The 12,198-nt window shown below is 37.4% G+C and overlaps 1 protein-coding gene across 1 annotated transcript in view; it reads right to left on the minus strand.

Moving 5' to 3' along the window:
• Positions 1-12,198, minus strand: part of SYNPO2 (synaptopodin 2) — a 199,582-nt gene that overhangs the window by 32,482 nt on the left and 154,902 nt on the right. The window contains exons 2-3 of the mRNA XM_068975337.1: positions 5,341-5,492; positions 1,314-2,113 (exon numbers count right to left, since the gene is read on the minus strand). Of these exons, the coding sequence (XP_068831438.1) occupies positions 1,314-2,113; positions 5,341-5,492 (952 nt within the window). The remainder of the gene's footprint in view (positions 1-1,313; positions 2,114-5,340; positions 5,493-12,198) is intronic.

Raw genomic sequence — 12,198 nt, forward strand, 5'->3', positions numbered from 1 at the left:
TTGTGACTGGGGGGAAAAAAATCAGACTTAATGGTTAATTAAAAAAAAATAAAATAGACTCAAAATAGTTTTACAACAAAATTACAGATATTCACTGGTAATCAAATTTTACTTAGAGAAAACAGTAAAGAGCATGGCCATCCCTAAATGTAATTCCTTTTTGACTAGTGTTATACAACTTACTATTAAATTGACAGTCACAGTTGCACAGTTGTTGCTGACTTCACTGCCAACATGTAAAGTATGTGAGTGCTGGCTTACTACACTTGTTTAATATGCTATAAATGTGAAGATGCATACAGATGCTTAAAGTATAAGGAATGATTAACAGCACTTGTCAATTCAGCTACACATGGTTACGCTAAAAATATGCTTTAAAAGGAATAACAGTAGTTAGGAGAATTAATATACTACTTTGAATAACCAAGATTATTACTGTTGTGTATCACTCATACATTCAAGTGCCTTTGATAGTCAACCTTTACCTCCTCAAATGCCGAAATGAAATTCCAAATTTGTTTTTAAAAAGTTCATGAAAGAAAATTATAGAAATCATAAAACCCAACTGCCATTCCTATCTTCATTCGCCTTTCTGTAATCACTCTCCTGGGTAAAATAAAACACCATAAAAGGCCTTGATTTTAAAATATATCTTGAGTTGGGAGACATTTAAATGACTTCACATGGCCTTGGGGATTGACTTCTGTATCTAGAAGGTAGATGAGATGCTTTGCAGTCTATTGAAGACTTAACAAAACGGAGAGGATCATGTAACTGCTCAGTCTTGCACATGTCCTTGTCCATCAAACTCCCTTCTGCAAGCATCATCATGCTGCACAATGATTTTTTTTCAAAACGAGGATCTGCTTTTAATATCAGTGGTTGAGCCTGTGTTTTAAAGACACCTCTCCGCAGCAAACTCAACCGTTTTTGACATTTAAACTCAGCATCCACATGACTGCAAAGACTCTCAAATGCTATTTTAACATGGAATATGAGACAAATCAAAAAAGGCACATTAACTTTAGTATTTTCTTTAACAGTCCCCATGTCTTTGGGAAGGAAAGAAAGTGCATTAAAAACATTCAAATCTACTACAAAGTTAAAACTTATTACTTCCAGTTCAGAAATTGGTGTTTTCTACAATTTCATGTTTGTTATTTTGTGCATTAGTTAAAAAAAAAAAAAAGTCAATGAAAGACATAAGAAAAACCTTAAAAAGAAAAAATCCAGGCAGGCGAAACAGCAGCAAAGCGCCCTAAGCTCCCAAGCCCCTTCCAGCTGCCCAGCAGTGCTCCCAGGGCAGGACTTACGTGCGTGGCGCGCTCTGTGCTTGTGAGGTCTGCTGTGATCCCTTTCTGAGCGTGGATCTTCTCCCTGCTCTGCGCCTTCTGATGAGACTGCAAAGGATACCAGAGAAGGAGGTGCTTCTGACTGCCCTCCTTCCACTGGAGAATCCACACACCCCTTTGCTGCCTGAAGCCTGCACCCTTCCGTCTTCTGCCTGTCAGAGCAGTCGAAGATCACCTCCACGCGGGGCAGCCCCGTGTCTGCCGCTTCATTTCCCCGGATCACTCTCAGCCCCTGGCCACTGGAGATCTGGATTGTCTTGCTGGACCTCAGAGGAGGGTCCTCTTTCTCGATAGTGGGGGCAGAATTTATGTGGACAATCCCGTCATGCTGTAAATTAGGCTCTGGGTCAGGAGACTTAGATTTTTCTGCTCCCAGGAGAGCCACTACGGCGGCGCTCGTGCCCTTGTGTCTCTCTTGTGACAGGGACAGTTGCAGCTCAACCACAGTGCCTGGCTGCCCCGCTTCTGCCTTCTCACTTAAGATAATCTCCTCTGGTGAGCGTCCACTTTCAGAGTCAGACGTGTGAGGGGCCAGGCCTGTTTCTTCTTTTATGCTCCCAGAAAAACCAGCACCACTCGCTTGCTCCTCAGCTAGGGGAGCTCCACTCTTGACAGGGACCATGTAGAACTCTCTGTACTGGCTCTTTGTGGCTGGTCGAATCTGTAGGGTGGTACTTTCCACGTACCCTTCATGGGGGACATTCTCCTGGTTTTTGTTTTCACTTTCAGAGATCGAAGTTTCACTTATTCCACTGGATGGTCTGCACACAGGAAAATTAGTCCAGACAGTTAAATCAGAGTGTATTACACCTGCCAAAGAACTTCCTGACACTTGTATGATGTCTAATACACAATACAGTAAAAATATTTCCTCCTAAATGTCAGCTGCAACATATTTGAAAACAGAACTTGGCAACATGTTTATATTATTATTTAAAGATCTTCCAAATAAACTTGTCTGTAAAGCAAAGTAAAAATGCTCACAAAAGTTTATAAAACCAAAATCCATCCTAAATTCACTTTTTTTTTTTTTAAAGCATAGGTTATAGCTATATGGATGCCCTTCACCTATAATTATTGGGGTGTTTTCAAACAATCATGTTTGTTATAATATGACAAAGCATTGTAATGTCTCATTGACTGAGTTAGGTCTGCATATTGTAAAGTTTTATAAACATATTCAGCAGCTTCAGAGCAATATTAGTATACAGATAACTCAAGTAATCCTTTTAGAGGCTGTGCTTTCTTGAAAGGAATGAAATAGAAGCTGTTTTTTAAGCTCCAATGAGCATGTGTTTTGTAATAAGTGGACCCCAGCCCAGTACTCTTGTGCAAAAAGAAATCCTTTCCATGCTGCAATGAATCATTGAGTCATGGAGTATTTATAATCTGAAATGTCTCTCCTTCTCTATTTGAACTTGTCACTTGGAGCATTTTCCTTATAGGATCTCTGAAGTCAAACTGTTCCTTAATCGCTCAGATAAGGAGCCCTCAGCTGTTCACCACAGTCTTTTTATTTTGACCTTAACTGTTCCCAGCTGGTTTTGGAAATTTGTGTTTGCAAGAAGCAAAGTCAGTTAAGGGTTAAATGACTTCTTGCATGAAACTCTAATTTAAACTCTTACTGCTTTTAGAAGAGAAGCATCATTCACAGAACAGCTGTAGGAGAGGCTTTCATTTCTTACATTTGTAAATTTTTTAAAGAAGCAGTGGCATCTATCTCAGTCCCATTCTTTTTCCCTCAAAAGTACCCTAACTAATGCAGGATCATTTATTGAAGGGAGTGAGCCCATACTTCTATTATATTTGAAGGAATTCACCTTAGAATTTATGTAGTAGTAAAATTTAGACCAATATTCAAAATAATTACTCTTGACTTTGCTTTTCACTGAATTTAGCAAAACAAAAATAAACAAAGCACAAGCTAACAATCAAATGAAATGCAGCTTTCTCTGTGCAAATAATCTGTAGAGCTTTCTGGTAATAGCAAAAAAAAATTATAGTATTTTTAAAACATGGTGAAAGCAAATTAAATATTTCTTATATAGGAAGTGATGAATACACTCTATGCAACTGAAATTTAAGCATTTCAAAAGGGCAGAGTTAATTTAGGAAGGTCTTGAGATAGAAGTAGATTAAATCACTTTGAATTATATTAGCAATAAATTATGAAGCTGAGAAGAGAGTAGTGTGAATTCATTCCAGCTTTACAGACTGTAATACAGGCAAATGGGTCAGATAAATATTAACATTTATTGGTAGCCAAAATAAAGTGGATAGGTATACATGAATAAAAATCATAAAAGAATTAGAGGTTAAATAAAGCTTTATACCTTAAAATGCTCATATCCATTCAGTGCACATAAGTACTTAATTCCAAAATTTATGTGTCATGATTATATGTGTGTGTGTGTGTGTGTGTGTGTGTGTATAAAACATTTAAATAAAATTTACAATAATAGAGACAATGTTGATAGTCTGACCCAGCTATCTCTGGGTAATAGCCCAGGAAAAGTAAATCACTTGTCCTCTAGAGACAGAGGACAGTTACATGAGCAAGAGAAATATTTAATTCCAGGAGACAATGTTCAGATATCCAGATTTGTAGGTATGGTAGTGATGATGGTGATAATTACTTTGGGGATGATTTTAATTAGAGATTTCATTTAAAATCTCTGTAATTATTTATTTATTTTGTAAAAATAAAAATACTTAAGATAAAATAATAATAATCAAGATTCCAGTTATTAAAAGTAGGAGAGAACTAGTCCATTTACTTTTAAAAGTAAATCTGTACCTAAGACTCAGCTTTAAACCACCAAAGACTTTCCCAATGACAGTCATCAAAACAAGAACTAGTAGGGGATGTTCCACTCTGCAAGTGTGTTCTGAAGAGACTGGCCTCATTAAATCAGCAAAGACACGAAAGGGGAATAAATTAGAAAAGGTTTTTCTCCTATTTTGGATGTGATTAGACCTTTACAAAGACGGAACTTCAAATACCTCAGAGATTTAAATGTAATAATGGCCAACACTGTGACTATACTTGGCAAGGTTTCTATTAGATCCCTCGAAAAAGCAAATGGCAGCTTTATAAATAAGTAGAATCTCAGTGGTTTACACACTGGACTTGAGGGTAAACGTTTAGATGGGAGATTGTGAGAGAATGGTGAGATTTCTTTATTGTCACAAAATTTTGGCCAAAGTACGTTCGTGTTTGTATAGAAATGGAATCATATTGAATGATTACCAGAGGGGTAACGCTGTATGTGGCTTCCTAGATGACTCAGTGGTAAAGAAAGTGAAAGTGAAAGTGTTAGTCTCTCTGTGTGTCAACTCTTTGTGACCCTATGGACTGTAGCCCGCCAGGCTCCTCTGTCCTTGGGATTTCCCAGGTAAGAATCCTAGAGTAGGCTGACAATCCCTTCTCCAGGGGATCTTTCTGACCCAGGGATAGAACCCAGATCTCCTGCATTGCAGGTGAATTATTTACCATCTGAGCCACCAGGGAAGCCCCTCAGTGGTAAAGAATCCGCCTGCAATGTGGGAGACATGAGTTTTATCCCTGGCATGGTAGAGTGACAGACAGACAGGAGCTCTGACTGTCTACATCGAGGAGCAAAGCCATTGCCAAACCGTGGCCCAGCAGGTCCAGCAGGGACAGCATTTCCCTGCCCTCTCATTTCCCTTGCTCTTTATCTCTTGTTGGACTTCCTGTTGACCAAAGCCAAGCTTCCTAAGGAAGTGGTCTAAAATACCTAAGATTTTCAACAAAATTCTTGAAACAGACTTTTCAAGTTAATTCTCAATTAACCAGAAAATTCAGCTGATTAGAATTACCATTTTCCAAACACTATGGTTTTTCTGTTTATACTAACATACAGAGCACCCTCACTTCCCCATAGAGAACAGTTTATATGACAGTAGGAGCTGTAATTGTTGCCATGTAGTTTCAAGAGAAAATAAATATTCCAACAAATCTCTTTACCTTTTGACGAGCATTTGGAGAGAGTCTGTTATGCTCTCCATGAGCTTGATGACTTCTGGGTAGGTGAGGTCTGCACAAGGGTTGCCATTGATAGAAACCACTTCATCCCCCTCACAGAGCCCAGACCCGGAGGCTTTGCTCTGGCTTCTGATCTGAGTGGAGTAAAATAGGACGCAATAATTAGAATTATATAACTTGTAAAAAAAAAACACGCTACTGTCTTGGAGAAATTTTTACTTGAGAGTAGTAAATAGATCTGCAAACTAATATCAGCCCTGAGTTTTAATTCACCTGTTAACCTATAAGACAATCTTAAACACTTCTCACTCGTGTTACAATTTATTACATACCATACTATCAAACATTCAATTCATAGCTTTCTAGGTAAGTAGACAAAAAAGAAAGTAAATCCATGGTGAAGGAACAAGAATAATGAAATAAAGAATAGTGAAGAATGGCGAAGACAGAGGTTTAACTTAGTTATAGATTAAAAACAAATATTTCATACTGTGAAGCTTGATCTAATCATAACATGGCTTCTCTCATTAAAATAAATTTTAAGAGCCTTCTCATTGTGGGTGGAACACCAAGATGTATGGCAGGGCAATGAGTTTAAGGAGAGAGCTATACAGCTCAATAAACTGATAAAAACCCTTCCAGTAAAATGAGGGATATTAGGCAGCAAGATGTTAAGAATTATGTCAAAGAGAAAAATCCTTCATTGAAATCAGTTATTCAAGACTTGATAATAAGCAAACTTTAGCAAAAAATGAAGAAAAACAGATTATTTTGCAAAAAATAAAAACAGCCCTGTTTAAGGACTGCATCATATTCTAGCACAGATTCAGTGGAACAAGAACTGACTACAAACCTAGAAGAGAACTTTCAGATGCTGGAAGAAGAGAAATTCAGCAGAGAGCTCCCACCAGTCCTTAGTGAGGAATAGCAACAGTTCTCCCTGAAGGTTAACATTCTGTGTAATTACGATTATGGTAAAATGTTGTGCTGGTCATTCTCTGCCCATCCTCTACCCTCTCTGGCTCTGCTTTCTGGCCGCTAGAGACTGCAGTGGCCAAGTTCCCTTGCATGCTGACTCCTGGTTGGCGCTGGTCAACAGGAAGCTCCAACAAGAGAGAAAGAGCAAAGGAAATGAGAGGGCAGGGAAATGCTGTCCCTGCTGGACCTGCTGGGCCACGGTTTGGCAATGGCTTTGCTCCTCGATGTAGACAGTCAGAGCTCCTGTCTGTCTGTCACTCTACCATGCCTTAACTCTTGTTGTGTTCCAATAACACACACCACCTCCTTGCCTCTTCAGACCTAAGGGTAATAATAGCTTCCTGCTCTTGACCTCTGGGTGCTTCATTTTCATTCGCTGGCTTCCACAAGCCTGTACTATGTTATCTTTAATTACTCCTTTGAATATGCCACCTATTTTCTGCTGGGACCCTAAATGATACTAATATGTTTTAGATTTCATTTTACAATGTGAATTTAATGGTTTTTAATGAATCATGTATCATGATCACACAATCTCAACGTTAGGAATACTTTAAGATCATCTTCTGTTTTCCACCAAAGGGATCCCTGTTTGACTATTAAACTCAAGATTATGAGTCCAAAGAGCTCAGAACCAGGTGAGCAGCACTTCTTAGAGTGTTTTCATAGCCAGGCTCACTTCTGATTGGGCACAAAATGTATTTCAGTTTATCTCTAACAGTTGCCCCCTAATTCTTGCTAAGGTCTTAAATGATAATTAATTTGCTGACTGATATAGCTTTAAAGTTTATATCTCCATGTTTATTTACATTTTACATGATACTCCTGGAGGCAGAAGCATATCTTTAAGTGCCAGAACAATGATGCTAATGAAATTTGAAGTGTTTCAGTTAGTTTTGTTCTGGGCGGGTCTATTCTTTTATTGTCATAAATTATAAGAAGGCCTTTCCCTTTTCTGAAAAAAATCAATCTCATTCCTTCTTTTTTTGAAAGCACACAACAATTTATTGCAAAATTAAATGAATTCAATATTTCCAAGGCTTTAAAGATGCAGCCAAAACAATGAGAAAAAGAATAGTTACCCAGTTTTGAAAAATATCTGTTTATTGACTGCCAGTTATACTTATTTTGTTGTCTTGCATGAAATTATTATAATGGAGAATCATGAAAGAGTTGTTAATAAATCAAGGACAAAACAATACTCAACAATGAACATATAAGTTAGGGATATTTCATTCATTTAAATTTAATTTTTTAAAGATAATAAAATAGATTAAAAATAGATAACAAAAAAGATAATAAAACATGTTTTTGAAGCATAAAATCATTCATTCAGTGGAGTCAGATGTACTAGTATATGAACAGAAAGTTCATCCTTTCGAAGACCAAAGAGGTTTCATGTTGATAAAACAGATGTATCATTATATCCTGTATCCCCTTCCCCGAGGTCAATCTTGAAGCTGATGCTCCATTTATCAGCAATAAGTTATAAGAGTTTTAAGCAGCTTCATGGGTTTGCAGAGTAAGATGAAAAATTGGTTCTTGGAAGATAAACAAATCCTCAGCTTAACAGAGCTGTCTATCATCCAAACATGTGTTGCTTGATGGGGAAAGTGCAATTCATCATTGTGCTTGTCAAGCGGAGCTTTCAGTGGAATCCAAATAAGCAAAAGCACCATGGTAGGAGCCATCAGCACTCCTTCAGAGCGTACATTCTGAGGTCAACATTCAGAATCAACTGCTGTGATTGTGCTCAGTTGACCTTTTACAACTGTCTGAACAGCGGGAACTATTTTTCCCTCATGAACCATGTTAAATATGGTGATATTTTCCTTGCCACAGGGCTTTTCTAAAGGACTACTCTTTCTCTATTTTTGATAGGACTAAACTAAACAAAGGTTATCTGCCAGAGTCATTTGTGCCCAGACATATCCCTTGCAATCACCAGCTTAACCAATATGATTCTGTTCATAGGTGTATTATGAAGAATAAACATGTATTAGTGTATAAAAGATCTTCACCTTCTGTATACAATTATGCATTTTTCTAATTTGTATAATTGTGCATTATTATGAATCTAAGAAAAAATTTATCCCCTGAGAATATTCTTACTTGTTAAAATGAAATACTTTGTCAGTAAAAAGAGTAAGTTTGGACATAAAAACCGTTAATATTTACAATGCTGAATCTCTATGAATGAACTTATCAACCAGTCCTCTCCTCAGGCCATTAGGCCTAGATTCATAAAATATGTGTCCTAGTGGAAGAGAACACCAGCTCTGATGAAAGAAGGTGTAGGTTTCAAACGTGTGGCCCCAGTGCTTACTAACGCTCTAAACTTAGTCCGATGAGTTGCATTATCTTCTTAAGCTCTTGTTTTCCAAAATGTAAAATAAAACTAATAGATCTGATCTCTCTTGAGGGTTAATAAGGATTAGAAATAATATATGTTAAGTTCCATGATGTACATACACCTCACAGAGGTGCTCAAGAAGGGATTACTGAATAAGAATGCATTGACTTCCTATACACACACAACACACAAATACACACACACACACACACACACACAGAAAGAACATGCCAATAGAATTTGTCTATGTTTGAAAATATCTAGATTTATTTTCTGTTTTTATACATATACGTGGTATTAGCTCATCATAATCTAAGATAAATAATTTTTCATCTGTCTTTTCCTCTGTAAGTACATATCTTATAACTGAATTGTGGATGAACACCAACCTATTTATTGTCTCCCAGAAGAAGTGATAATATAAATATGTAAATATTAGTGGCTTTTTAAAATTGAGCACTTACTATACTAAGCTCTTTACTTCCTTAAATCATTTATCTCCAGAAAACTTTGATGAGAAGTATAAGTGTACTTCTACTTGTATATGTTCAGATGGCCTGTCATTACCCTCATTTTTATGGAGAGGAAACCAGAGACTCAGAAAAGTGAGGTACTTTGCCTAAAATTATGCAGCTAAGACCAGAAATTGAACACGGGAATTCTGACTTCAGAGCTTGTGTTTCTAATCACAGGGATTCCCTGGTAGCTCACTTGGTAAAGAATCTGCCTGCAGTGCAGGAGACCCAGGTTTCATCCCTGGTCAGGAAGATCCCCTGGAGAAGGAAATGCAACCCACTCCAGTATCCTTGCCTGGAAAATCCTAGGGAAAGAACAGCCTGGTGGGCTTTTGTCCATGGGGTCGCAAGAGTTGGACACGACTTAGCAACTAAACCACCACATAAATTGCCTTCCTCATCAATAGTCTAACTTCTATACCATGAACCCTAGAATGAAGAGAGAGAGAGAAGTGTAAAAACAATTGACATACAGTGCATACAGTCAGGGAGGAAATGGAAAAGACTAGAGAAAGAGAAAAACTTGCCTGGTCAGTCTATAAACCAGTGTTGAGAAAGACAGATTTTGTTTATTTTGTTTTCCTTTTTCCTCTTTTATTATTTTAAGAGCTTTATATATATTAATCTTTAAAGATTTTTCAATCTTTAATTTTTAAATAGTTGATATTATGACTATTTGTAAAATAATATGTTACAGATTCAAAATTGAGTAAAACTGTCTTTTACAAACTGTGATTTGGTATAACATACTTATGTGAGCATGTGATGTAATTAACTTTCTTTGAAAACATTCCCTTAGAGACCTCATTCCACACCTAATACATTAATCAGATGAGTGAGCTTCTGTCCATAAATACTATTTTCCCCTTCAGTGTCTCTCAATTTAATCAGATATATAACTAAGAGAAATACTGGTAATGTAAATATTTAAAAAATACTATGCCCTATTGCCTACAACGTTTTGACCCATGTCAGGTAAGATTTATTTTACTGAAACCAAGTGAAAATGTAAAGTTAAGGCTTCTGTGAGAAATTTAACATTATTTCACTTTGTAAATAAAATCTGAGAAGAGTATCAGCTTTTACTTTTATGATAAATAATTCCCTGGTAAAATTTTAAGAAGCTCCTTTTCTATTAACTTACTAGTGCTTGATTTCCACATCTTCTAGAGCTGACTAGAAGGCAAGCACAAGATTTGAGTTCTCATGGAACCCTGGACTTAAACTATTCTGTATATTGTCTGTGACATATCAGTTGTGTCAGATTCGTGTCAGCAAAACTCAATCTTTACTCATGGGCTGTATTTTCACATACAGTTCATTGACAAGTCCACTTGAAAGATGTCAGAGTAAGTGGTAGAACCAAGACAATCTCCTCCTGAAATTCCACTACTATATGTATTAAAATACATGAAAAGGAAAGAGAAAATTAGTGTAAATAAGCCTATCCCATGCAAGGCTATTCTTAATCCATAAAATAAAGTCTTGGGGCCTAAGGATAACCAAGACAGGATGAGAGAGATGATCTCAGACAAGTAAAAACATTTTGAGGGAATTTGGAAAGTAGTCTATGATCGAGTAGCTCCTTCTGAAGCCCCAGCCCTTCTTCAGTTTTCCACTTCAGGCTTTTGGCAAAACTTACCTCATACTTCTGAGACAAAATTTAATAAGCATTCCCTCACCCCAAGTGGCTCTTAAACTGAAGACTTAGGTAACCCCGTATTCATCAGCTGTCCAGAAAAATGGTCAGAATGGACAGTGGAAGGTGCAGCAATGATGTATAGTTAAGGTTTTAGAAGTAAGCAATCTAAATTGTCTAGCAAGAATTGAGATTGAGCTCATTGTGTTTTTTAATGTCTTTATATTGAACAGATTGTATTTGCAAAATAAAATCAGCTGTCATCTACAAAAAAAAAAGTAAGCAAATTATCCTACTTTTAATGGGTTTCCTATCCAGATTCCAAAATCCAACCTCAGCCCCTGCTGAGGGGTTTTCTAGTACCAAAAGCGAGTACACAAGTTGTTGGGAAGTCATGTTTATGGTGGCACAATATTTTTGGAAATCAATAGGAATATAACAATTTCAGGATGACAAGGCAAAAGAAAACAATAAGGACCAGCACACCATGTAATAAAAATAACAATAACCCAAGAAAAATATTAATAGTAGGAAGTAAAAAATCTTGGAATTTAGTGCAGAAATGCAAACAGTGAAATGGAAAAAAAGGTTGAGGAAATATCTGCTGCTGCTGAGTCGCTTCAGTCGTGTCCGACTCTGCACGACCCCATAGATGGCAGCCCACCAGGCTCCCTTGTCCCTGGGATTCTCCAGGCAAGAACACTGGAGTGAGTTGCCGTTTCCTTCTCCAATGTGTGCAAGTGAAAAGTGAAAAGTGAAGTCGCTCAGTCATATCTGAATCTTAGCGACCCCATGGACTGCAGCCTACCAGGCTCCTCTGTCCATGAGATTTTCCAGTCAAGAGTACTGGAGTGGGGTGCCATTGCCTTCTCCGGAGGAAATATCTCTAGACTGGAATAAATAAATAAGAAGTAGAACTAGTAACTGAGTAAATCAAAAGTCAGTAGAAAAGACTGGCAAACAGTTAAATGGATTGCTTGACTTTTGTCTCAAGCCCCTTGGAAAGTGTCTTGTGTGCAGCAGAAGCAAAGGAGATAAAATAATATTTCCCAGACTTTCCTTCAGCTTAGGTTCTAGGTGTGATTTAATTTCAACAAGAAGGTGTACCTGTAAGAAATCTGTACTTGAAACTGAATTAAGCAAAGAGAGGAATTAGACTGTAAGGCATCCATCTTGCTGCTGCAGATCTGGTAGAGATGAATGATACTCTGGATAAAGCAGTTCTACTGGCAGCGTCTTAATCCCAGATCACAGCTAAGGTATGTAACCCTAGACCCAGTGCTGGGCCAGCCCAATAGCTTCGACTCCTTAATTTCCTGATTGTGGCAAATGTTGCCAATCCCTTGGATAGCCAG

The sequence above is a fragment of the Capricornis sumatraensis genome, chromosome 7, assembly GCF_032405125.1.
Source record: "Capricornis sumatraensis isolate serow.1 chromosome 7, serow.2, whole genome shotgun sequence".
Lineage (NCBI taxonomy): Eukaryota > Metazoa > Chordata > Mammalia > Artiodactyla > Bovidae > Capricornis > Capricornis sumatraensis.